Source organism: Dermacentor silvarum, chromosome 7, assembly GCF_013339745.2.
Source record: "Dermacentor silvarum isolate Dsil-2018 chromosome 7, BIME_Dsil_1.4, whole genome shotgun sequence".
NCBI lineage: Eukaryota > Metazoa > Arthropoda > Arachnida > Ixodida > Ixodidae > Dermacentor > Dermacentor silvarum.
The window spans coordinates 26,184,187-26,212,009 of NC_051160.1; the positions used below are offsets into that span (position 1 = coordinate 26,184,187).

Genomic DNA, 27,823 nt, shown 5'->3' on the forward strand with positions numbered 1-27,823 from the left:
GATTTTTTTTTGCTGACACTTGTAATTTTTTTTTTCTCCCCTGCTCTCGAACCGGCACTAAGTAGACTCTTTTTTTCCCCCTCCTCTCGAACCGGCACTAAAACTGAGACATTTTGCGCAGAGGGACAAAATTTAGCGATTGTCATCGATTAGACACGCTACACATGCCAGGGACATGTGCGCTTGCTGCTTCCTCAGTTATGAGCGTAAGGGCAGGCGGGAGTTATTTGACAGTCGGTTTTTTAAACGCGATGCGCAACGTGCGTGCGTATTTAGTGCAGAGCAGTCGCCATGCTCGTGTTCAGTGGACCACCACACAGTCCACCACACATTGGCGCTGGCTGTGTTGGTGAGCATCGTAGCAAATGAAGTCCCTAGTTTTTTTAGGGACTTTAGTAGCAAACGCATCGTCGCGCCACAAAACACCTGTTTCGCATCGTCGCGCCACAAACACCAACTTTACTGCTGGCTGCTAGCTTAAGCATAGCATAAAGAACCAACTAAGCTTTCAACTACTGTACTTTCTTCAACTTAAAGTGTGTCGCGTCATAACATAACTTTTGCATGCTTAATGTCTTTACTTGAAGAAAATTATTCATTTTTTTTTTAAACTAGCTGGGACGAGTCGTCGCTAATTTCAGAGCTGTGTCACAAAAAGTTGTGTAAGATTTCATACCGGCGTAGGCGGTGTTTCACAGCTCGGAAACTTCAAGAGGTTGTTTGTGAGGTGGCGCCCCCTCGGAATCAAAGTTTGACCTATTTAGCGCGGCGCCCTCTACAGCAGCTCATAAAAGGTAATCCTCGCAACGCTAGCGGCATCGCGCCAACCAGAGAGAGAGGTTGAACGAGAAGTTTTTTTACCTTTATCGCTGGCTCTTTTTCTCCTCTCCCGCACGCCTTCCTTCGCCGTTCTTTTCAGAAGCCAAAGTTATTCGCCTGCCCTACCGGAGTGGTACGTCTGTGTGTGCGTTGTGTTTGGTGCTTCTACGAGTTTTGACTCAGGGGGGGTTTCGTGCGTTTCGTGCTCTTCACGGATCTTGTGGCGTTGGATTACCCCGTTTCATTTTGCCGTCGTTCGGTGCCGACCCCCGTCCGGTGCAACACGGGATCAGTGACACGGCCTTGTGCTGCATGTGGGAGCGTGGTCGTGCGTGGTCGCTCTTTGCAAAGTGTTTTTGCAGCAGCCCGCAACCGATCGCCGCAAGTTCGTTGGGCGCGCCAAAGTGGCCAAACTTTGTGCAGCCAGCGACGCCCAGCCGCTGTTCGGGCAGGAAGAGCGCCGCCGCCCCAACACAAAGTGGCCCGAGAAAGTTGGAAGAGGTGATTCCGTAAGTTCTCGTTCTTAACATCACCTGCGTGTGCTACGAGTGTTTTCATGAATCGATTGCTTTCGCGCGTGCTTTTAAGTCTCCTCGCCGCGGGTTTTCCGTGCAATCCTTCCTTTGAATCCTCTCGAGCTGTTAATTCGATTAATTTTTTTTTCTTTTTTTTTTTACCGTGTGACCCCACTTGCAAAGTGCGGCGTTCGCGGTCACGGTTGCGTTGCTGCATCGCTTCCCCGAGCGCGTCTCGTGAGGATTCCGTAAATGGCAGCGTGACCGAAGCTATACGAAATGCGTCCGCGAGAGGATATGCCAAGCGTGCGTGCGTTGCCCGCTTCCTCGATTAAACCATTGTCCGTGTGTGTGTGTGCGACCCGTGCCAAAAAGGAAGCGGCGTCGCATCAGACAAGGTTTCCGCGGCAGGGGTCCCACTGTTTTTCTTTTATTTTTCTTCTTTTCTTTGATACGGCATTAGGACGCGCTTATAAGCGATCGTTGTCCCGTCGTTCGGTAGCTGGCAATCGGCGCTCAATCTGCAACGCGTTTTTCCTCAGATCTAATCGCGCCGACACGCAATGCTCGTCGCCGAACCAGGCAGATGCCGTCTGCTACTTCTCGTTGTACCGGTGTAGTATAAATAGCCGCTGTGTTTAGCTATACCAGAGTTGTAGTATACACATATATACTCTGCAAAACTAAACACGAGAAGATCGTCGTGTTCAGAGGCGCCAGGATAAAGGAAGTTAGTTGCTGGGGACGAGCGGTGATTTGCAGGTGGCGCGATGGCCGTGACTTCCAAAATAGCGCCGACGTGATCGCTTGGGTTTGGCATAGCAGCCGATATCGGCTTCGCTGCTAACAAGGATGAGCCTCAGTCTGCGAGGAGGCGTAGGATGTTTTCTGAAGGCCGCGCAGTTCGACGCATGCGCCAAGGTCGTCTGCGTTAAAGAGCCACTCGTTTCGAGCACTTCGTCAGTGGGTTGCGACATCGTCTGTAAATCTTTGGCGTACGTGTACACAGTACCGGAGATTTGAGTAGCTTTTCTAGACTCCTTTAGAGAGTAATAATAGTTACAACGGACAAACAATCAGCGGGCGATAGTTAGCGTACTTGTAGACGAGTCGTATAAAACTTCTGTTCGGCAGCCGAGAACGATGCTTGCCAGCAGTCGACGCGACGTAAGCGAGAATTTAGGAATCATATTTGCAACTTTAGGTCGATAGTTCAGCTCTTTAATTCGGCGCCGACCGGAAATGCGCTCCACTACATGGTTCAGACATGTCCAAAGGAAACCTATGACGTTGCGATGTCGTCGCAGACGTCATTTCACGTCTGCTGATAACAACTCTCCCCTAACTCCTTCCTGCCAGCCATTACTCGAGGAGTTTAGCGTATCTTATCCAATACTAGTAAAATGTGTTGCCCAAGATTTCTAAGCGGTCGAATTGAGCTTGTCTATGTCAAACAAGATCGGTAGTCATTTTTTTTCCCGTCTGAATTCCCCGTAGGAATTTTTAAAGTCTTGCGCAAACTGCGTTTGACTGTGGTACCCCCCCCCCCCCCCCCCCCCATCTTTTAATGCATTTAATCAACTTTATATTAGACCACGCTCTAACGGAACGCAAATGGTGCGCTAGCTTTGTATGAGTTATCATTCGGCAAAGCTAGCGCTGTTAAGTTTCCTGTTGAAACCAATTTAGCCTCCTCACATTCACGGTAACAATAAGCAGCAGTAAAAAGAAATAAAGTTGGCTCTATTGCTAGTGCTGAGTGATTCTCCAAGATGTACGCACGGATGGCGTACGAGAGGATATACAAAATGAAAGAGAGAGAAATGAACGTTCACACGGTCCCCCATTTGAGCGACTGCAGACAAAAAGCCGGAAGAAGAAGATTATAAATTTCGAGCCCGGCCCCGGATTTCAAATGATAAAACGTTGAGGCGGGTGAATATCATATATTTTTTTTTCAAATACGAATCGAATGCGAATAATAAGTATCGAATGTCGAATAATCAAGCGCTGACGCATGCATATTCGTATTTACAACGGGAATATTTGTGTAGAATTCGGCACCACTCCTGGGCTGACTAGTCCAAAAAAAGACAGCTAACCATCAGGGACAAAGAATCAGTTTTAAACGGATCACCAATTGTCATTAAATAACTGCACGAATAACCTCTAAACACCTTTAGAGCTTTGTTGCTGCTGCATGAACAGCTGCTGTTTGGAATGGAGCCTTGCCAAAAAAAAAAAAAAAAAAAAAAAAAAAAAAAAAAAAAAAAAACCGACCAGAAGTTGTGAAAAAACAAGAGGAGAAGAAAAAGAAAAGCACACGACTTGATTGCCAAAAGACACTAAATGGCAGGCTACAAGCGAAACTCACAAGTTGTCATGTAGGCTTCCGCCGCGAAACCCAATACAAGGTTTGCATTACCCATTTTGTTTCTACATTCATTCGAAAAAAAAAAAAAAATGTCGTTGCTTCACTTCTGATAATTTGCGACACTTTGTTTAGCTGACTCTCCGAAGAACACAGTAACAAGACCTTAATTAACCACGGTCACTTTAACACAGTCGGTTGCTGCTGCAAATTGTTTGGTTAGTTTCGAATATCAGAAATACCGAATAGAGGGGGGGCTTTTCGAACGTGAAAAGTTAGTGTGTAGTGTTGTTGCATTCGGAACTACGAATATTCGTCCTCCTCTAAAAATTTGGAATGGAACGCGATAGCATTCAAAGATCCCTGGCTGCTTATCAGGCTTCCCGGCAACCGAATTATGTTTTCTCGTATATTCAAATTACAACCCGACGTCATCACGCCTGTAGGTTGTGGTTAAGCCGTACTTTACCAATTTTCGGACGGATTTTACTTTGAGAAATTTAATTTTTGTTCACTAACGCATTGCGTCACGCGGTGGGCCTGCGAGGTCGGCGTGGTTCGGGACGATTATTTCCGCCAACGACGTCGTCGATGTACATTTTTCTCCGTATTTATTTTCTCTGTGTGAATAAACGTTTTCTACTACTACTACTCGCGCTTAAGCCGACACCGATGCCGTATTTCCTGCGGCATGGGGCCCTTATCATCGTGCCTTCTTTTATTTATTTTCAATAAAGTTTTTACTCAATCACTCACGAGGCCCTTAGCGATGTCGTGATAATGTAACGAGATCTCGATATTGTACTTCATGTCCTTCTGTAAGCGGCCTTTTTGACAATGTGACCTTGCATGCCGTCTGCCGTTCCTGCAAGTTTCGTGACGAAGGCTGGAAAGGACAACAACAACGATGTGACGATGAATCACGCCTGGAGAGGGCTGTGGCCATGCTAGGGCGACTGACCGCGCTTGGGGGAAAAGATAATTAAATGCGCGCGTGCTTTTTCACTTCGTCTGTTGCTTTCACGTGCGAGTGTGTGTGTGTGTATCACGACCCCCTCTATAAACTTCCGACCTGCTCATGCCGACGCTACCCCTGACGCCAGATTTGCTTTTGCTTGTCTTGTTTTTTTTTATTTCGCCAAACTGCCACCGCATGCCGTGGCGCCACCACTTACCCCTATCGCTTCGCAATCAGTGCTGTGGCCGCATGTGCTCCGCGTGGTCTGCTTCTTCGGTTGGTGTGGTAGGCGCTTGCCTTTGTGGCATTCGGAGTTGATCGTGTGTCACTTAGCGACTGCACAGTCAACAACAGCATTAGGGTACGGTAGCAGTAACACCGTTTCCCGGAAATGGTGTACTGTTCCGTCGCTATCTGCAAGTCGAGCCGGCGGCGGTCAAGAATCGCGACTGGGATATCGTTCCACGAGTTTCCCTGTGACATCTAAAAATTATTGAAAAAAAAAGGATGATGGTATAATGTGGCGGACAGACAGCCAAAATGCATGTCCTTTTCAATATGGAAATCTGATGAAAATGAAAAGTTTCTCTGCGCAAGGTTTTCATATGGGTAGAGTATCAAAATTAGTCGCACTAAATCATTTAAGCTTGGCTGTTCGTATCACGACCTCCTCCTCTATAAAAAAGTTTATAGAGGAGGTCGTGGTTCGTATACACAACATTTCCATGGATCAGTATAGTGCTAGCAAGAGCTGCTGAATTGAATTGTTTCTCTCCTGACGCTTTTATTTGAAGCTTAAGACGATACAGCAGAAGCAATGATGAGAGCGCGGGAGCAGTGCCGATGCGAAGCTCGAGCGGTGGCCGCAGTGGCGCACCGACGGGGGGGGATTCGGGGGTTGTAACCCCCCCCCCTGAGGCCGACTTAAAACCCCCTTTTGTTTAACCCCTTTTCTTTCCTTACGCATTTGAGTACTGTAAATAAGATGTAAGACGCGCAATCACCTGCACACTCGCAAAAAGCGCATTTTTTTGACAATTTCCTGTGAAGAAATCGAAATTAGTGCTGTTTAGATGGTATTGGCAAACTGTCAACCCCCCCCCCCCCCCCCCCCCCCCCTGGCAGAAATGCTGGGTGCGCTACTGGGTGGCCGTAACCGTGAGAACTAACCCTGTTAGGGATCATTTCAAAAATATTGTAGGCGCGAATAGTCGATGTAGCAACGTAGCGGTACGCCGACAGTTAAGTTGCACACTTTCATCCTTAGAAGGTCGCTATTACTCTAGGCCCCGACGCGTAAAGCACGACCGTTCCTTCCGCTCGCTTTTATTTTCCCGTGTGGACAGCATAATAAAGGTAATCTTGAAACTCGAGCTTATGCAGCGGGAATTATAGGTCATGAAGGTAAACGACTTAGGCGGATGACCGTGTACGTCGTTTATATATATGTTCTGTTCATTCGTGCTGCAGAAACTCGGGTTTCTATATCAATGTACCAACTAGTCCATGCACGAATTACCCCATGGGCTAGTTGTATCAACTAGTAAATGGATGTTGGCAGCAGCCAACGAGGCGGCGCTGCACGAAATGAAGCAAGAAAATGAATATAAGGATTGCATTCTCCATGCCATGCGCTGTATATTATTTTTGTTTGTTTGTTGTTACCTACGCGTTCGATCCCGCTGCAAAATCGCTCGTGCAACTGGGTCAGGTAGTCAACATTATTTCGGAGCCCTCTGCTACGGTCCTTCTCGTGGCCAGACAGTTGCTTTGAGACGTTAAACTCCGTGAATCCGTCAATCTACGCGTTAGAAACACGAAAAACAAACAGAATAACGTGCACAGCAGTGCGCCAGGACCGCCGTGCGCTCAACGTGCGCTACGTCGCATCGTCTGCTGTGGGGGTTAGTTCAGGCGGCACCTGGCGGCACTTTCGGTCTCTACGCAACAGTTTTTAGGCCCGCGCGCCGCCGTAGGGGTGGCGTCAGTGAGCAGGTCGGAAGTATAGAGGAGGTCGTGGTGTGTATGCGCACGTTTCCTTACACCACGTTTGCAAGCAGGCGCACACAGATTGCGATCCGCTCATCCGCCGTCTGCGTTTTGCCCGCCGGCTATGCGTCCCGTTTCACGAAACTATAGAAGCATCGTGTACTCGCTGCAGGAGAGCTGCGGGGTCTGCCGTCGGCCAGCGAGAGCCGGCTGGCGTCCCCTCGGAGAACCAAGATGGGCTCGCCCAATGTGCGTCGCTAATTCGTCCGTGGTTATCAAGCGTCATTTCCTTCTCTTGATCTCTCTCTCTCTCTCTCTCTCTCTCTCTCTCACTAGCTTAGCAGCAGAAGCTGTAGTAGTAGTCGTATTCGGGGTATGTGTGTCTTTCACGTTGTAGTGCAGTTAAACCTCGGTATAACGAAGTTGATAGGCTCCGGCAATTATTTTCTTAAATCCGAACACTTGAAAACACCAGTGCAATTAACAATGTTTACCCGGAAAAACAAAAAAAAAGTAATTTGCCTGCGTGCAAGCATTCATTGTATAGATGGTGCCCGTTGAGGGTCGCCTGAACTGAAACCCGACCGACATATCTATATTTTACCCCTCCCCCCCTCTCTTTCACTCCCCAAACAAAAAAATAAAGATATAAAATAAATAATATAACAAATAAAACTTTTCTTAAATAATATAACAAATAAAACTTTTCTTACATCGGACGATACCTATAGATAGAGCTCACTTGTCGGTTCGAGGTATTCCACGCATTATGATTTAAGAATGCGTCTGGGAATCGAAAGCACTTCGTTCAATCGAAGGTTTCGTAAAACCGGTTATCGTTAAATCAAGCTTCGACTCTATTACTTATTGTACGAAAAAAGGGGTGGGGCTGATAAAAGGGGCGACCATTAATTAGGTTGGTGTAGCGGACCAGCTGACCCAACTAGTGTATCATGGGCCTCTATATATCGCTACTAGTACTTAGTAAAGGTTATGAAGGTTAAGGTTAAAGAACCCCAGGTGGACCAAATTATTCCGGAGTCCCCCCACTACGGCCTGCCTCATAACCAGATGGTGGTTTTGGCACGTAAAACCCCACCATTTAATTTAATTTTATCGCTACTGTGTGTGCATTCAGTTTGTGAGACTGTTGGGGACAGCGTCGTCTGTGCCCGATAGCATAGTCGAACAACCGACTATGCTTTTAACATGTATCGAAGGTCCACCTTCTGCTTTGGCTGTATTGGTACTACGTGGTTACGCTTCTAAGGTGGCACCCACGATGACTTACGAGCAGGAAATGGAAGCGGTGTTTACGTTCAGTGGCCCTGTGTGTGGCTCGCCGTGTGGCATCGCAACCATATAGTTATACCGTATACGCCATACAGTCATGCCATACCAACTATAGTCCAAGCAGAGATTGGAACTTTCTTCGAGAGAGAAACTCTCTTCGTCATGAAGGGCAGTGTCAAACTTCGTCAGGGCAGTTTTAAGCATTGAAACTACCCTGCTGACGAAGAGAGTTCGCTCTCTAAACTGTTGGCATAAATAAACTTTTTAAGTTATCGTTTAACCACAACGTCTTCATTGGGCCATCATTTCTTCAAATAACAAGTGGCCCATTGAGCTCCTACATTCTCCTGATATATATATATATATATATATATATATATATATATATTAGGAAAGAAGTCCTGAGCAATCTTACGGGAGAACAAACAGCACATAAGAATGTTTCGGCCGTTGCACGGCCTTTTTTCGTAAGTGTGTATGCCCCTTCTTTCTGAACTACATACGTACCGGACCCACTATTCGAAAGGTGTTCGATTCGATTCGCCTTTTGCACTGTTCGATTCGTATTCGATTCGGCCTCAAAAATCACCATTCGCGCTCCCCTATGCACGTGGTAGCACGAGTGATCGCGGGATCACAGATCTCTCTGTAGTATTTTTTTTTCTTCTTTTTTTAGGAGAGACTATGGTTTTATGAAGCAGCGTCCCGCGTATTTCCTGTTTGGGCCGTCGTGGGCTCTCGCGCGAGGGCTCTCGTGGCGTTTTTTCGTGATATATATATATATATATATATATATATATATGGTGTGTGTGTGTGTGTGTGTGTGTGTGTGTACACACACACAGATAGACGAATTCGGCCACAGACAACCTGTTTCCGACGCCGACTGTTGTGCATGGTATTCGCAAAAGCGCGCGTTCCAAGGTGATTCCGAGAAAGGAGCGGAAACGATCGGTCGGAGAAGCGAGCCTATATACTATCCTTCAGCCTTCTTTCTTTGTTTCTTTCTTTTTTTTTTTTTTTTTTTTTCCCTGGTGCGACAATCGTCGAGGTGCGGTGAAATTGGGAACGAGGACATCCGTACCTACCGCGCGGCGACAGCGGATGATTGACGCTGAATTCAAGTGACAAAAAGTGACGTCAAGGGTGCCCCGGTGAAAACGGCTGTATTTAAAAGCTCGTTTTAATAGGTTGTGAAGTTCCTTGCGTGCGGTCGCCGAAAATGACGCCGGAAACGCACGAAATAGGCTTAGGTTCTTGCGTCGCCAGTTTCAACATAAAAAAAAAGAAACAGAAAAAAATTATAATAGCAAATAACACGAGTACAGCCTCCACAACATGCAATAGCGATACGCTTTTGCGGTTGTGTGGGATCAGTAATGCAGAAAGAACAGCAGACTTTAAAAAGCTATACGAGGTATGATTTGGCACATCGTCGTCTGCTCAATCCTGGTGTGCCGTCTGGAACGCTTCGCGGGCACTCCAGCAGCAGCATGTTGTGCTCTCGAGGTGTAGCAGACGACGCTCTGAGGCTGAGGCACACGTACTCTTTCGCAAGATTGCGCTTCTGACTGGCTCAGACCAGCTGTATTCTATAGCTTCCACTGCAGTTGCCGCCTGATTGTTGTGAAACGCAGTACATCGCGCACGTGCGTGAAACGTACATACACTTGTCGCGAACTGCGCGCGCGTCTGGCGGATCCGTGGTCGCTGCGTGCAGCGCGGTTCGCGCGATGTGAACGTCCTCGACCTGCAGCGGTGCTTCCGGTGCTGCCCCCCCCCTGCGGAAGTCGCTGGCGTTATTGAGTGGCTGGGTTGTGGGTGGCGTCCGGTATTACGTATGTGCATTTGCCACGAATAAAGCAGGCCGGGGCCATCGTACTAGGGGGGGGGGGGGGGGGGGGGGTAGACGCCTGTGTGCTTCGAGCTCTGCATTGCGTGCGCAAGCGGTGGCGACCCCGCAGTTAATTGTTTCGCTGGAAGCGAATCGCATTGGCGGCCCGGCGATTCTCGCAGGAGTGCGCGCCTTCCATCGTGCGGACACGGCGTTGGTTGGGAGAATTGCGAAATCTCGCGAGTTCCCGTCGCGCGAAGCGGCGTTTCGCGTGAGCTGTGCGTTGCGCCGAATTGTTTCTTCGCCAGTGAGGAGAACGCATTTAGCAGGGGGCATGGATGAATCATGGAAGTGCACGACCGACTGCATTGTGCGCTGCAGCGCATGCCGTGTAAACCTGTACACCTTCTAGGGTGTAAACATGTTAACACCTTTTCGACACTCTAATATGCGTAAAACTACACTCAGTCTTCACCCTGTTTGGGGCTTTGAAGGTGCAGTGTTGTTTTCTTGGAAGTTTGGTGTTGCACGGGAAATCGAAATGCCTGGCTAATCGCGCTGCACAATTTCCCTGATCGTCTTTTACTAACTGATTAGGCTTATATTGCAGCGTACGAATTGAATACAATTAGTTCTCTAGTTATACGTGTGTCCGCCTAGAGCGAAAGTTGAAACAATATAGGCCTACCCGTTTTTGAGAGAAGCGCCGTAAAGCTTGCGTCAGAATGCACTGTTTCTTTCGTTTACATATTTAACCAAATGCCTTTCATTAGTGGTGCAGTGCCCAGATTTATACCTGGATACACCAGTGCCAGTTGGTCGCGGAATTTCTAAACGCGTATCTCGAGAAACTAGTATACCAGACTGAGAATTCCTTCTCAAAGTGAGTATAAGCGTTCCGAATCGCACCGGCTCCAATTCGTGCGTTGCAATATATGTGCCCGTAAGTGATTAGTTAAAAGTTATATAGTTACCGATTTGTTAGTCGAGCGTGCACTTCGATTACGCGTGCATGTCCGCCTTTAAAGTATAATCGAACTCCAGAGAACTATCCTAACATCAATGTTTCGAAGGGAAAATAAAGGAAAGAGGAAAGCCCATATATATATATATATATATATATATATATATATATATATATATATATAAAGGCTGCGATTGACGACGCAAGCAACCATGCCCTGCCAATACAATGCAGGAATAAGGAGCAGATAAAACAGAATAAAAAATAAATAAAGGGGGAGATAGAGCATGAACACGTCGTTATTGTGCTTAACTTTACACTCCAGAAAGCAGAGACGTGAGAGTCGGTTACCGACTTTAAAAATAAAGAACCACGGCGTTTCATATTGCTTGTTTTGACTCCAAGCGATAGCGCGTTGTATACAGCAGACTCAGGCGGTCAGATTAGCAGAGCTCAAAGTTTGTTGACTTTAGCACCACGGTCTCATCAATCGGGCATGTCACTGTCAACTGTAGACGTGCCTCTTATAAAAGTGCGTCATTATTTTGAAGCCCAAGCAGAAGTTAAAAAAAAAAGGAAAGTAGATGTTCCTGATAAGAGCAGTGACGCATCTAGCTGTAACGCTAAACGGCTTTTCTTTTTTTCCATGGTTATGCGAAACAGAGGACAAGGAGTTATATTGATTGCGAAATAGTTCAAATCTAGCTGATCGCCAGAGACGAACCACCTACAGCGCAATTCCTTTTGGACGCGAAAGAACTGCTTCTGTAATCTTGTCACCTATACGAAACATTTGATCAGTTACCCCACTGCGTTTACTGTGTATTAGTGCACTGCACGGGCCGATTTTTGCGGCCCGGGCCCGGGCCGGGCCCGTTTTTACATTGGGCGGCCCGCCCGAGCCCGATCAAAACATTTATGGCGAGACCCGGGCCCGGGAAGTAATCTACGTTACCCGCCCGGCCCGGCCCGCCACCCCTTTACCTTAAGCCCGAGCCCGGCCCGAGCCCGACTCAAAATCGGCCCGAACCCGGCCCGAGACCGAAAAATACATGTTTTTCAGAGTTGAGGAGCCCGAGAATAACTCGAAGAAAGCCCGAGCCCGGCCCGGGCCCGGGTCAAAAAGCACACGCCGTGCCCGAGCCCGGCCCGAGCCCGTGAAAAAACTCCTCTACCCGGCCCGGCCCAAGGGCCGGGCCGGGCCCGGGCTTTCAGGTAAGCCCGAGCCCGTGCAGTGCTCTACTGTGTATGTCGTCCTCCTGTTTGGTTTACGGTCGCGCTTTTTTAGCCGTGGGGATCACATGATCACACGTTTCATTTCTCGAGGGGATTCAGAATGTGGACTTTTCAACCGATTCATCGCTCGTTATCTCTATACCGCATACGCCGATGACGTCACAGCAGACGAGGGCGGCTCCGCGAGCAGACGAATTTTTGCGAATCCCTTTTGTAGACGAGGCAACGAACGCCTGTTTTTGCGCACGCGCCCGGCAACAGCTGTGGCTTGGCAAGTCGTGTTATGGCGGCAGCGCGCGGCCTTCCGGGGTTGTCACGATGCCGCGGGTGACGTCATGACGTCGTTAGCCGACGGCTTCTTGATACGCTCCCCGGGGCTCGCGTGGATGACGTCATCGTGGCGCTTGCGCAGTCGATCTGGCGCGACGGCTTTATGTATATATATGTCTACGGTTGGAAGCAGTCCACCATTATGACGTCGCGAACTTGCGGAGGGCGAAACAATCAGCTTGCGACGGCAGTTCATTTTCTGCGCTTTTGATTGATTGATGGGCGGTGCGCTGTGTGTGCGGGGTGATTGGCGCTCGCTTCAACAAGCGAAGGACGCGTATTAGGGCAGGCGTTTTTGACAGTCAGTTGCCGGGCGCGGAACGGGAAAACACGTGCACAGTCGGGCCTGCGTCTCTGATAGGTGCGGTTGAATCATCGCGGTGTTTTCCATAGCGGGGAAAAAATGTGCGACGTCATCCGCCGACACGCGCGCTGAGTATTCATCGCTAATTATACGTGCGCCAATGACTGCAGCGTCACTGAGCTGTAGCGCCTAATAGCTCGCGTGCTATTTAAGGTGCGAAGCTGTCTTGCCCCACAACACACACTTCTGTATACACACAGCGCAGACACTGTGTTTGCGCTGCTTCGTGGAGCTTCTGTGCGCGCTTTTAGAACTCTTGGCGGCTCACTGTAACCAAGCGTAATTGCACGCGTATACCTATACATGTTTCTGCAGCGCAAAACGGCATCCGTGGTGGTTCGCTGTCTGATGGCGCTGTATGACTGCTGAGCACGAGGTCGTGAGTTCGAACCCCCGGCTGCGGCAGCCGCATTTCGTGGAGGTCGGGTGCGAAGACGATCCTTGTATGAACCATATTATAGGCGGTCAAAATTCATCCCGAGCCCCCCACTATATACGCATCGTCTCTCATGACCAGTGCGTTGCTTTTGTATGTTAAGATCGATCAATCAATCAAGTCAATCGTGACGCGAAACTCGTTCGTCCTCAGGTCCTGCCTATAACTATGCAAACGCTGTGTCTCGTCATCCGTCCGTTTTGTGCCTGAATTGTTTCAGCGTTAAGCACTAGAAAGGTTGCCTAACTAGTCGCGCTCACAGATTTCTGTTTGTGAGCGGTGCTGTATGATCAAGAATTAGCTTTCCAGTGGCGACCGCGCGTCCTGCGAAATGTTGCAGTCGAATGTGCGCATACCATTGGGAAAAGAAAAAGTCATATCGAGCTCTCGTGAACATTTAGTCGGAAACTCAATTATAGGGGTGCTATATCGACGCGAAAATCGAGAACGAAAGCGAAGCACGCAATCTGTCGATCTAACCTCGCGCAGGTTGTTTGTTTCTCGCGCCGTCTGCCCCGATGGATCACTCCCACCTGAGCCATATATATGTTATATGTTACTCCAAAAGCCATGCTGCGACGTTTTGGTGCAGCAACGTAATAAGGAGTTCGGGCAGTGGGGCTCGCGCTAGCAGACGTCTAGCAGACGTCTAGCAGACGTCGTCACAGCGCCTTGCACGGTTTTAACGAGACTGCACGCGTTTGACGACAGAACAGCTTCGGTCATTCGCTTTGGTTTACCGTGTTTGCACACTGCGAACGATGTTAGACCGGGAGGGAGTGACGTAATAGCCACACGTTTTCCTATAGCGGCTGTGGTTTGTGTGTTCCCGCGGGCACGCCTGTTGAAACAGACGGCCTTTTTTTTTTTTTTTTTTTTGTTCTGCGATATATAAAGACAGCAATGTGAAGAGGAAGGTAGGCATAGGAAGGACACTTCCGGGTAAACTATAGAGGGCTTTTGTGCGTTGGCGGGGTCCACGTTTCTGTTTCCCCGTCTCCACGCCTCTCGGAACACAAGTGCGCGTTTTGCAATGAACAGCGCCGTGCGCATATAACTGTGGCCGCGGATCCGGCTTTCTCGACGTTTTATGTGTATACGCTGCGCGCTAAATAGAGACAAAAGAGAAGTCGCTCGGCTTTCAGGCTTAGCAGGTGGCGCTCGCGAACCTCTTTTCCGCGTGTGTTCTTTTGGATAGCGAAAGTTTTTTTTTTTTTTTTCGTCTCCCATTATCTGGGGAAAAGAAAATATAACACAGGAAAAAAAAGTGCTTAGGTACCGTGCCGTAACGGCTCGTGTACTGTTGGTCTGTCGTCTGCTATATCAGCACCGCGGAAGCTTTGGTCGTTACTGCGCGGCTTAAAATAGTGCCGTGTTTCGACGGTGGTAGTTTACGCCTAATTTAATACGCAATCAGGAAGAGGGATAAAGAAATGAAGAAAAAAGTACAATAAGATGAAAGTGTAAAACAGCATACGAGAAAGTACGCAGGCCTGCGTTTTTTTTTTTTTCCAGTTGTGCTCGCAGTCAGACATTGGTCACGTGATCACCGGAGTGACGTGCTGTGACAGAACAGGTATAGTGTCAGTCCACATCTCTTTGAGAAACATTTGCGTTCACTCTAGCAATTTAAGTAGTAACTATAAGGCCGCGTTATATGCGTATAGTGCTTATAGCCGGCGTTCTGTTATATTAACAGAATGGGTGTCTGGAGAAGGTTAGAGATTCGAAACATTGCCTCTGATCTAAGTGCTATCAAAGAAGAAAACACGAGAACCAACGAATCCATAACAGCCGTACATGCTAAAATCGACAAGCTTTCACCTCTAGAAGGTAGAATAACTCCTGCTGAAGAAAATGTATTGTCGCTGGAACGCAGCGCGAACTGCATGGCTAGACAAATTGATGAACTTGAGAACAGAAGTGTGCCTCGCAGTACCGCAAGGCACACTACTGGCCCCCATATTTTTTCTAATTTTTATTCACGAATTAGCGGAGAATACAAATGTGGCAGTCCGAATGTTCGCAGATGATTGTATAATATATATAAAGAAGTCACTAGCACTACAGATCATGTTATCCCGAATAATGCACTTACAAGCGTTACTGATTGGTGCCGATTGTGGCAGATGAATATTAATGTAGATAAATTTGTCTGTATGACAATATCGAGAAAGAAGAAACCTCTGACGTTCACTTATATGTCATAGATGAAGTTCCATTAAAAGTCGGTTACCACTATAAATACATCGGGGTAATTATTTCGACAGACTTAAAATGGGATAAACGTGTAACGTATATTTCTTATCTAATGCCTTTTCCGCTCTTTCCTCACTAAAACTCCCAATTCGGACTACTTCACAAAACACAAAACTATTAGCATATACATCGTTAGTTCGCTCAGTTCTTGTATATGGTATTATAAGTTGGTTTACACACACGAAAGAAATGCATTGATTAATTAGAAGCAGTGCAAAGGAAAGCAATTAGAATTGTGTACAAGTATATCGACGCCGTGATTCGCCTTCGGAACTGCTTGCGAGAGCAGGTCTTTTCACCATAAGCAAACGGGCAAAGCTTCTACGCCTCGAGTTCCTATTCCAGCGTTTAAATAATGAAGTAAACGGAAATAGCGGTCGATTCCTATCGTTCTCAGACGCCAGACCCACTAGAACAAAACGTAGTAGACACTTAAAACAATAAAGGTTCCACGGTGATACATTTAATTGCTCACTTTTCGCACATACATTAAGAGAGTGAAATGCACTACCTGATCACGTAGTTAGTAGGGGTTCAACTGATAGGTTTATCATCAAAACTAGCTAATTATATTTCCCTACAGCCTTAACGAGAAAAATGAAATGTATATATCGTCGTTTTTCATGACCATAAATTGTTCATGCTACGTTTTTTTTTTTTTTTTGGGGGGGGGGGGAGTATAATTTTAAATAATATTTTTTACAGCGTTTACAAGAACTATAATACCTTTGCATAAGCGAACTATTTGCATTGACACGACTCGCAGGAAAGTGTTTGTATCGCCCTTATTTTTTGTTCACAATCTTTCGCATTGTTATTAACAGTAACTGTTAACCATGTTTGAAACCATGCACTGTCACAGTTTTACAGAGGTCGATACACTTCTGGAGAACACGCGAACCACGCTCTCAGGAATGCACTGGAGATATCTGAAGATGAAATGTGGCACAAAATCGGCTGTATGTGAGGTTGTGTGAATAAATTTACAGTTCCCATTGATTTCTCTCGACATGGTGGTCGGCTCAAGCTTTGGTAGCTGCTTTTGTTTTCAAGAGTGTGTTCTAGACAAGTGTATTGACCTCTGTACTTGTGTCTCGACCCTGGACAGCATACATATAAGGTTATCAGTATGTAATAAATAAATAAATAAATAATAAATAAATAAATAAATAAATAAATAAATAAATAAATAAATAAATAAATAAATAAATTGGCGTGCTACGTTTCTTTTTCTCTTCTTTTTTGCGGGAAATACCAAGCACACGGGCGTTTTTTGCATTTTCGCCTCCATGGAAATGCGGCCGCCGCGGCCGGGATTGAAAACACTCGTGTATCTAGATTTAGGTGCACGTTAAAGCACCCTGCAGGTGGTCCAAATTATGCCGGCGTCCCCCATGCACTATACGGCGTGCCTCATAATCAGATCGTGGTTTTGGCACGTAAAACCTCATCATTTAACGACTGTTTTGGAAACAGCGTATATGACCCGAGCGCCTCTGCGTGCGGAAGAAACCGTGTAGCGCCCTTCGCGTTCTTTCTTGCTCCCAGCGGGTCACTCTCCCTAACTATATGGTATACCATTCTTCATATAACTATGGATTCCATAATTTAGTCTATCACAGAGGTGACGCAAGCGGCTTGCACACCCAAGAACCCTGCTTGGCTGTTGCTCTGGTAGCCAATTAAGCGGCTTTCGTGCGCAATCGGAACGTTGAGCCTCTTGCGTTCCCTAATCTAAACCTCTCTAAAACACCTTAAATCTCTTTCAAAGTAAAGCCTGTAAATCTTTAGAAACTCCGAACCTCTCTAAAGAACAGGAACCCAAGCCGAGGGTGCGTTGTGTACACGCGCAGTGCCCGCCTACGTGCCCGCTGAATCGATGACCCTCCGCTATTTTTACCCCCTCTCTCTTTCTCTCTCTCTCTCTCTCGATCTCTGATAAAACGGTCTATAATGGAGCAAACGCGGCCGTGGTTGGTCGGATGGACGACACCGTTTTCTATGGACCACCTGTCGACGGGTGGGAGTCTACCCATGGTATAGCTCGAAGGAGCGGATAATGACGCACCGAGGCGGGTAAATAAAGCCCCGCTTTTGGGTACATATAGTTGCCGTTCTTATCTTTTGTCGGGTCAAACGAGGGTGCTTCCATGTATGTACACCTCGGCGGCTGTGGTCCGCCGAAGAGAGCGACCGCTGTCCCTCCGCGTCGTAAACTCGAGAAAAAAAAAAAAAAAAAAATGTTGCAGAAGTTTACCGGTTTCTTTTCTCGTTTTATTTCTTTTCTTCCTCTCCACCGTGAGGTGCCGTGCCGGCCGAATGCTGAACGCGACACTTTTTACAGCCGGTGCGGATGTGTTGTCCTGTCAAGTTACGGCTCTTTCTTTCTTTCTTTCTTTCTTTCTTTCTTTCTTTCTTTCTTTCTTTCTTTCTTCATTGCTTTCTTGCTTGCGTGTGTCTGTATCGTCGTGTCCGTGGCAGGGCTGCAGAAAATGGTGCAGCGGCCATTCTTTATCTTCGTCCCTCGCTTGTGCCAGGTGAGCCTCGTTACTTTTTTCTTTTTTTTTTTTTTTTTTTTTTTACGATGAGTTTTACGACCGTTCTTTCTAGCGCTCGGAGAAACTAAGAATAGAGAAAAGGAAAAAGTTGCCGGGGAGGGGGAGGATACCGTTGGAGGCCTCCGGCGGCTCCCGCGCTGGATCGCGCCTGTATACGCCACACTTAGCCGCGAAAGCTCTCTGAAAACAACCCGGGTTGTGATCCCCGTGATGATGACCTTTTACCTGTGACACCCTCTCTACCTCATCCGACACTCCCCTTCTTCGCTCCTCTGTAGGTGGTCGCGAGGGATCATCTAGATTAGCTCACAGTCGAGGTTTATCAGCTGATTTGTGTGTGTGTGTGTGTGTGTGTGTGTGTGTGTGTGTGTGTGTGTGTGTGTGTGTGTGTGTGTGTGTGTGTGTGTGTGTGTGTGTGTGTGTGTGTGTTCGCGAATCTCTTAGACAAGTTCACGCTATACAGTACGTTCTGCAGACTGCGCAGTAAGTAAATGCAAACTCGATCGTGCGATTATGTCAGTAGGTGCTTTATTTTTCTTTTTTTTTTGCGCTAAAATCATTCGTCAAGACCAACTGTCGATCCCACCAACAAGCTGTTGCGTCGTTTTAGCGCCATTTCCCGAACGAACCGTTTGCATGTGTTTAGCAACTATATAGGTCAAACCCGGATATATCGAATCTGAAAGGGATCACAAAAGAGTTCGCTATATAGGTAATTCGATATATAAAATACAAAATTTATACAATAATTTTCAAGGGTATTTTACAGCTGTTCGATGTACACGGTAGTTCGTTATATGCGGGTTCGAGTGTATTCCGTTGCAATATACACGCGTTCCGTTCAGCATCGTCGAACCGCAGTCCGTGCATGGGTCGGGCTAATTCAGCGTCGTGAATATCGGGAGTAATTATACTCCGAGCCAACTCCTTTCACTCTTTACATTTGCTCCGTGCCGTCTTGCGTTTAAATATATAATTATTGTTTCTCTGGTCTGCTTCGAAGCGTTGCATGGGGGCGCGCCTGTGCGTCAGTCCGGATCACCCCACGGGCATCCTTACTGTACTGTCGTTTACGTAGCTAAGCCGCGGCGACATTTTTCTCCGAGTTCCAGTCGGGACAGACATCCTATTTACACGAAATGAAAAGCGATAAGCGATTCTCGAAGCGCGCTAATATCGCCTTATCTCTAGTGGAATCTAAAAGCGTGACACAAAAAGGAGTGATATGAATCTGCAGTCACTTCCCCGTTGGCATATTAGTTGTGTAATAGCGATCACTGTATACACATACTTTCGCCCGGCGTGAAAAGGCACAAATGGAATTCTTAGGGGGGCGCTCTGCTGCTTTTTGTTCTGGCGTACGTCGCGTGCAAGCACCGCGCACAGAACACGTGACCTCGTTCTTACGAGGTAATAGAAAAGAGCGCATGCGCATATAACGGCTCTGCGACGATGAATTGCGAGAGAAAAAGCCACTGGCCATTTGCCTCAGAGTCGAACGTCCTTTGCACGAATTGCCAAACGCGCTCGACTGTGGCGAAACTGGTCAATGCGCGTAGCGAAACAATCGCTGCCTCCACGCCCTCCTGCCAGTACACGCCTTTTAACTCGGTAGTAACAACGAAGAAATCGAAACTATACGGAAGCGGCGTTCACTGAAACGTTGCGTATTCAGTCCGTTATGTTTGCACCGTCGCCTGCGCAATTGTAAGGCCCGGGAGTCGACGATGCTCTCTAAATGTATAGGTGTGCAGGCTGCAGTACAATTGTACAAAAAAAGAAAAAGAAAAAAAAAAAAAAAACGTGCGCGTATATTCGTGAAAGTCGAAATTTTAATAGTGTGTGATGCGCTTTGGGTTTGTATTCGATTCGATCGAGCTTGTCAAAGTTATGTTTTCTGTGGAAACGCGTAGTGGGCACGGAGTGAATAACGGTTGAGAATACCAGCCCCATAGAGCAGACATTTATATTAGTATAGGTAATTTCTGCTGGTGATTTATTTTTATAGTTATGCGAACAGTAGTTATTACCTGACATTGCGCTGCCACAAATGCCTTGCTGTTTGTGTGACCGGCAGATGTGAGAGTTATTGATTAGCAGAAGCCTGACAAGGGAACAAGAATTCAGGATCGCCAGTCAGCCTCTAGAGTCTGTAGAGGAGTACGTTTATCTAAGTCAATTACTCACAAGAGACCGTGATCACGAGCAGGAAATTTACAGAAGAATTCAAAGGAGTTGGAGTGCATACGGCAGGCATCGCCAAATCCTGACTGGGAGCAATTACCACTGTCGTTGAAACAGAAACGTGTACAATTATTGCATTCTACCGGTGCTAACACTTGGGGCAGAAACTTGAAGGTTAACACTTGAAACTCGGGAACAAGTTAAGGACCGAGTGACGGTACGAAAAATGCCAGGCGTCAACTGTATCCCGTGCTTAATTAACTCAGACTTTGGAGGCATAAACTTGGCCTGTGAGTTACGATACATGGAACATTATACAGGGCATATTTACGTCTCTTTCCGAAGCTATCGTCCGTAATAACCGCTCGGTGACCCCCGCGCGCCTTTCGGTGCCGTCGCCCCGCCGTGTGTAGCCCTAGGCACAGTGCCAGCGAGCCCGAGCGTGCTGAGGCAATCGGCCCGCAGTTTCTTGCGCACGAGCAAGCCGCATGGAGAGGGAGTGAAAGGCCTTCGCTCGCTTCTGGAGCTTCGAGTCTCCGCGGAGCACCGCTGCGCAACCCGCCCCATACTCCTCGCTTGGACGGCGTTCAAGCAGCTCCGCTATAGCGTGTGTTATTTACCCGAGGCTCGCTGAGGCCGTTAGCTGCTGCTGCTGCTGCTGCTGTTGGCCGGTCAGCAAGCGAGCGTCGACGCCAACAGGAGAGGAACGCCCTCGCGTCGGCCTCGGCTCCGCAACCCTCACCCTCCCGTTGTTGTTGTGCCGTCTATATTTTTTCTTTTCTTTTATTTTTTTCCGCCTTCGCAAGAGTATACCTCCGCCGAGAAGCGGAAACAAAAGCACCACTTCGTCGTGGTTCTGTCCTATTCTCGGGTACGTGTGTTAACTTGGATTGGCGGGGAAGGCGAGGGGTCCGAGCCAACCGCCCCGGGGCGCTGCTGCTGAGATAGCGCCAAAGAGAGAGAGAGAGAATGTGCGCGTTGTTCTTCAATGGGTAGACAACTGCGAGAGACGCAATTTCCTTTCTTTCTTTCTTTCTTTCTTTCTTTCTTCCTTGCGCGTTTTCCCGCGTCGTGCTCCATCAATGGGCGGGACGCGCGTGGTTGTCCGCCTCCCCGACCTCCCTAATTTTTGCGCCTTTGTGTCTTTGGCCGCTCGTGCGTGCGTGCGTGCGTGCGTGCGTGCGTGTGTGTGTGTGTGTGTGTGCGTGCGTGTGTGTGCGTGTGTGTGTGTGTGTGTGTGTGTGTGTGTGTGTGTGTGTGTGTGTGTGTGTGTGTGTGTGTGTGTGTGTGTGTGTGTGTACGCGGAAGGGCTATTTTGTCTATCTGTCTGTGTGTGTGCGTGCCCAAATTGGCAACGTGTTTGCGAAAGCAAGAGCAAAAAAGAAGAGAGTTAAGTACGCGGAGAGTCCGAGACACTTCCTGAAGGCGCTGGACGGTGCACTCCCCCCTCCCTCCCTTCCCGAGAGTGACTCAAGGGCCTGATTGCGACAGGCCGCTCAATCACAGCCCGCTGTCGCCTCGGGTCGTGGCTTGCGCCGTCCGGCGGCGGCGGTTGTGTGTCGTTTCCGCGCCATGGTGAAGATGGAGCAGAGCGCGACCGTATATAGCTTCGTTGTAACGAATCTGAAGCGAGGAGGCATTTCGTTATAAACGTGACTTCGCAGCATCAGTGGAGAGGTGGGTATATCGCCCACTCGGCGAGATACGCGATAAACAATGAATAGAATCGGAGGAGAAGAATGGTTGCAAAATAAGCTGTAACGAAGGATAGGATAGGAATAAACTTTATTTGTCCAACGGTTATGGCTGTTGGTGCCCGGGGCTAGGCTGCCAGGGGTCCATCGCCGGAGAAAAATCTTCCGAGATCCTCGGCAATGGCCCTGGCCCGCTGGACGGCCCACTCCTGGTCCGTGTAACGAAGGCTCGTATTAAAATTACGAGTAATTCGCGGCATTGCACTACGGCACCTTTCGTAAGCCCTGTGTTACTTTATGACGTTGAACGCATAGATCAATCAGCATGGGTCCTGGACACTGGCATTGACAGGGGAGCCACGAATACGCCCATACGCGCGGCTGCTAGTTTTTTAAGTAATTAGCCGTAAGGCATATGTAGTAAAAAAAAAAAAAAAAAAAAAAAAAAAAAAAAAAAAAAAACAACGAAGAAGAGGGGCATCGGCCCCGTGTGTTGCAAGTACATTGAGCTTGAGCATTTGTTGTCCGTTATATTCGAACTGTGTCTCTGGAATAGTATGTGGCTTGAGCACGGCCTTCCTGAGTATCTCGTGCCTAATATCCTGAGTGCCCTGGCACTCAGGATACTGGATGTGTACATCATCTGTACACATTCAGTGCCAGGGCACTGAATGTGTACAGTCCGGTCTGTTATTACAGAGGAACACCTTGTAATAAAGCCAATTTAACTGAAGCGCTTCTATATTAATCGAGACAAAACAAAGACTGATACAGAACGTGTTCGGTTTACGTCTACGCGTCAAAAAGCAGTGTGCACGCCTTCGTGCCGTTCTTCAATAGCTTTAATCGGTAGCCAATTACTAAACAGGTTGTTGTTCTCTTTAAGTATGCACCATACCGTACAGATAACCTTCTATCGTGGCCATCTGCTTCGTCTCGCGAGAAGGGCCACGTAGCTGCATTCACGTCCAAGCCAGTGAATTCTTTATTCGCTCGAACGCAGTCCTTTAAGCGCTGCCCGCTTCGGTGATATGGGCGGGTGTTTAAAAGGACTATACGTCAACACCACCTAGAAACTACAAGGCCCGTTCACTCCGATCCATGACGTCATGCCATACCTGGCCCGAAATTTCCATTGCCGAGGGCGTGACGAAAGCGGTGACGCCGAAATCGCCGCTGATTACTCGGGAGCTTCCCCGTTAGATTCTATACGGCAGTCGGGCCAGGTATAGCGTGACGTCACGAATCGGAGTGAACCGGCCTTTGTCTAGGTTGTGTTGCTGAAGTCCTCGGGCGGCGGGTGGTGATCATGATGACACACTGGATGCTGCAAGAGCCGCGGTTAATTATGAGCACTGCTCGGAGATAACGTATTTCCCGTATACCGTGTAACAAACAGCGGTTCTCGCGTAACGGAACCAAGAGCCTACGAGTAAGAGCGCCGTCGCTGCCTGGTCGCTGTGTGAACGTTGCTGCTGCTGCCCTGCGTGGGTTTCCACAGTACGTGGTGAGATCAATCATTTCGCTCTGTTTTCTTTTTTCTTTTTTTTTTGTCTTCGTCGGCGAGTTGAGCGCACCGTAGCAAATTGCAGCTGCCCTCGGCAATTACGGGGGCCACATACAGTAACTCTGTCGGATGCACAGTTACTGTATGCGGCCCCCTACATAGCACATACACTGTACTCCATCTCGCAAGTAGTTCGCAGCGCTGCGGGAGATGCCGGACCCCTTAGCCAATGAGGAGGCCGAATGCCCCCCTCGAGATATGTGTTCATCTGCACCGCGTCGTCTGATCACCGCTACAGTAATTCGCGGTATATGCGACGGGTATGCGCAAAAGTCCTGATATATGTCACGTGTCCTTGTAACGTATCATGTATATTAAGCAAAAAATGAAACTCTCTAATCCCGCCAGTAACCGGACAGTTACGCCCGGAACTATATTTCGCTGCGCAAGGATACCATCTGTGTACGCCTCGTATGCCTGCGGCAGTGCTGCAATTGACTTGTGAGATGGACCGTGCAAGTTCAGTGCGTGCCCTCTCCCTCGACTCTTTCTTCCTCTCTCAATCCTCCGAGCCTCCTTCCTCCCTTGTATATATGTTTGACAAAGCGACGCGTTCGTTGAGCTCTTCAACCCGAGCACTAGCTGTCGCAATTTCTTGCGAATATTGTACTTAGACAGCATTCGAAACCCGGTATATCGTATTATGAATGCGGTAGAAATATTTCGCCCGAAAGTAAGATCAAGTAAGCACATATATTGTGACGACGAAAATGCTGTAGGAATGCATGTCGAAGTCGTGTATAGGAAAAAAAAAAATTAATGAAAAGTTCGCTGGGACACCCGATATATTGTGGGCGTGCGTGCGTGCGTGTGCGAAAAGGAAAACTCGAGAAACGAAGTCCGTTCTGCGTCTTTCTCTAGGCAGTTTTATGCTTTCTGTTTTTGCCTGCTTCCAGTTTTCGTGCGCTTTCCCCGCCGTTGCAGCAAAACTTACCCAAAGCGTGCTTGTTATCGTGGGCTCCGAATCGCGTTTCGCAAGAGTATGCGTGTGTATATTTTTCAGAACATTCGAAGTCAGTTTGCTCCATGGCACGCGCCGTCGTCGCAATTTTTCTTCGTTCTTTCTATTTTATTTTGGGGGGACCGGTGGGGGGGGAGTGAGCGACAGCGCCGCTGTTTGCTTGTCTTTGGTGTCGGCACCTACCGGCGGATGGAAACACAGCGTGTGTTACGGCATAGCCTTCTGTGTCTGTATGCAACCCTTCGTGGAGCACATATGGTTATCGTCATGCAAACGGTATACTGTATAGTGCTGTATGCGTCTCTATATATACTACGTATGTTCCGTTAGCTAGACGCTGCTGCCTATTCTAAATAAATAGGAACACTTTATGTTTATATATACTGTGGGTGTTCTTGCGTAATTTTTCAATGCATCTTTGAAATTTAGAACGAGGTAAAGCTTAGCGAGTTTCACGCCATGAATATTTTGGAGTGTTTCGCGAACCAATTAACCGCCGCGCTGCGGTCGTCATCGTCAGCTCGATCGTATGACTCCGACATTCGCATCATCATCATCTCGGGGCGATTGATTGGATATATGTATGCGATCTTTTTACGTGATAAATTTTAGAAAAGAAAGATTATTATTTTAATGTTTAGTATTTCTTGCTTCTTTTACGCTCTTCTTTTCTCTTTACTGATTACTTCACATGTAATTAAGTTATCCTAATTCCTTACCAGTGCAGGTCTTTTATGCCTCATTCTTAAATACGTTTTTCATAATTTTGTTAAGTTACGCGCTATTTTCTTGTTTTTGTGGCGTGTTTCGCATTTTTCACTTCTCTCCTTACAGTAAGCATTTCTTTGTCTCACGTTTCTTCCTGCCGTCCGATAACTGGCCTGTCGTCTCCCTTTGCGGCAGCACACGTCATAGTTGATCATTATCATCATCATCTGTAATCTGCGAAATTCCTTTTTTTTTAGATTTCTTTTTCTGGTATACCGCCCGATTCGTGGACTGTATATAGTGGGTCGAGCCATAATCACCTTGTATTGACCAATCAACTACAATCAACCAACCTCGATTCTTGGCCTATCCCCCTTAAGTGGGTGCGAGCCATGACAGAGGTTCATCATCATCAATCATCGTCGTCGTCGTTGTCTCGGGGGTTTGTGCCGAAGGCGTCGCGGACCATCTGTCAGCTTCTGTATGCCCGTGACCCTAGGAAAACGAAAAAAGATTTGCGAGCCGTACTAGTCCCCACAACAACAACAACACCTTCCCGTGATAAGGTTCAGCGACACCGTCGTCCGGCGAGCGAGCAAGATGTTCGTCCTGGAGTGGCTGAGCGACGCCCTCTCCTACCTGGGCATCTGGCACAAGGGCGGCAAGCTGCTCTTCCTGGGCCTGGACAACGCGGGCAAGACGACGCTGCTGCACCGGCTGCGGGAGGACCGCATGGCCCAGCACGTGCCCACGCTGCACCCCACGTCGGAGGAGCTGCGGGTGGGCAACGCCCGCTTCACCACGTTCGACCTGGGCGGCCACGCGCAGGCCCGCCGGGTGTGGCGCGACTACTTCCCGGCGGTGGACGCCGTCGTGTTCCTGGTGGACGCTGACGACCGCGAGCGGTTCGCCGAGTCGCGCGCCGAGCTGGACGCGTTGCTGGCCGACGAGCAGCTGGTCGGGTGTCCCGTGCTCGTGCTGGGCAACAAGATCGACAAACCGGGAGCCGCGAGCGAGCTGGAGCTCCTCTCTTTCTTCGGCCTACAGGCTCAGGTCACCGGAAAGGGTGCCGTGCCCCGGGCCGAGCTCGGGGAGGTCCGGCCCCTGGAGACGTTCATGTGCAGCGTGCTCAGGAGGCAGGGGTACGGGGACGGATTCCGCTGGCTTTCGCAGTACATCTAGGGTGGTGTCTGTCGTCGGCCACGATGATGTCGCCGAACGACGAGGGGGAGGAGATGGCGTTCCCGAGTCTTGCTTGAATCGCGACGGCGCGGTCGTGAGAGGGCGTTGTGTGAAGGCTGTGGACCCTGGCCGAAATTGATGCTGCAACGTTGTCCACGAACTTTTTTTCTCTCTTTTCTTTTTTTTCTTACTTTTCTTTTCTCATCTCCACTGCGAAGGAATGGTTCTAGGAACGTTACCGGACGTCGAGGCGCTTAAGTGGTCTGTGCAACACGCTTCCACACTCTCCCTGTTTGTTGGTTTGTCTCCTTTTGTCATTGCTTCTCGTTTGTGCTTTCCAGCGCAGTTAGTTCCATCTCAACGAACGGAGTGTGCGCGTAGTTGTGCGAAACAAGCGAGAAAGGTTTCCAGCTTAAAACGTCAGGATCAGCTGAAACGTCAGGAGTAAGTGTCAAGGATATCCTGACCAGGACAGAAGGGACACGCGGTGTGTCCTCGTTCCACGCGCGCCGCGCCTACCCGGACTACCGACTCTGTTTCTTCTTTTCTCCCTCTGTCAATTCCTTCTATACATCCTTCCTTTACTTTTCATTTCTTTCTTTTTTATTCTTCTTTGTTTCATCCGAGCTGTGAGCTTGCGTCCTTCAATACACGGGCAGCTTAAAGCGTATTGTTTCACCGTGCCTAACATGGACAACGTACTCGCTAAACCACGCCCGAAAGAAAACGACAGTCGATACGAAATGCCAAGATTTTTTTTTTTTTTTTGCATACGCATCGTCGCTTCGAGAGCTGTGCAATCTGTATTCGTTTGCGAGGCTTCCAAGAGAAACGCTGGCCATGCACGGCGTTTCGTCGGTGTTGCCATTCGCGGCGTTTTCTCTTGGGTGCGGTCTGGCTGCGCGTGCTTAAAATTAGCAAGTGTTCTCGCACTTAAAAGCCGGCTTCGAACCACCGCGATAGCTGAGTAGACGGCTCCGCCCTGAGCTGTTGTCGCTCCCAGCACCTTTGTTATTGACATTCGAGGCGCATGTGCATGTACTTATTGGTCAGCGCGAAAAACAACCGATGACACATAGGTATAGAAGGACACAGGACGGGTGAGCTGTCTTCGTGAATGCGTGAGTGAGACGAGGCTGTGGGCGTGGCCTCCGCAGGTGGTTTGGTTTGGTTTAATTGGTTACCTTCGGCTGATGGCGGGTATAGACGCATTATATTGAATTGGCGGCAGAGGGTTGCGTGGAATTGAAGAACACATCTTGCTCTGACCGGAATGTAGCGGAATCAATTCGAGAAGGGTAAAGTAGGATAACGTGCTAAGAATTTACCTAGAAGATCGCGTTGAAACGGGTATAAATTTCTTTATACGGCCACGCGAGCATCATTATCACAGCGTCCAAGAGAGGAGGCTTCCGGAGAACTAATGCCAGGAATTGAAAGGTCTGCAGTCAGGTTGTCGAAACGGTATACTTCTGAACTGCTATTTTTTTTTTTCGCCTACGGTGACAAAAATGAGAATACAGTGATGCAATCGTCTCGGCGTCTCCAAACATTAGTCGCGTGGTCACCGAATCGTCCAGACCATGTCCTATGGCGATAAA

At 48.3% G+C, this 27,823-nt stretch overlaps 2 protein-coding genes across 14 annotated transcripts in view; both read left to right on the top strand.

Annotated features, from left to right (window-relative positions):
- The first annotated feature begins 858 nt into the window (after positions 1-858).
- The window catches only part of LOC119457783 (MAP/microtubule affinity-regulating kinase 3), a 171,240-nt gene continuing 144,275 nt past the window's right edge, over positions 859-27,823 (top strand). Inside the window, exon 1 of one of the 13 annotated variants that reach the window (XM_049670455.1) lies at positions 859-1,328. The gene's annotated coding sequence lies outside the window, so the exon portion shown is untranslated. The remainder of the gene's footprint in view (positions 1,329-27,823) is intronic. The other 12 variants (XM_049670439.1, XM_049670440.1, XM_049670445.1 and 9 more) reach the window with 12 other exon arrangements.
- Positions 25,497-27,242, top strand: LOC119457785 (uncharacterized). Its single transcript, XM_049670458.1, has one exon. It carries the CDS (start codon positions 25,641-25,643, stop codon positions 26,220-26,222), a length of 582 nt encoding a protein of 193 aa, XP_049526415.1. The 5' UTR covers positions 25,497-25,640; the 3' UTR covers positions 26,223-27,242.

Coding starts and splice junctions, on each gene's coding strand:
- LOC119457785 (XM_049670458.1), top strand. CDS start 25,641: ATGTTCGTCCTGGAGTGGCTGAGCGACGCCCTCTCCTACCTGGGCATC.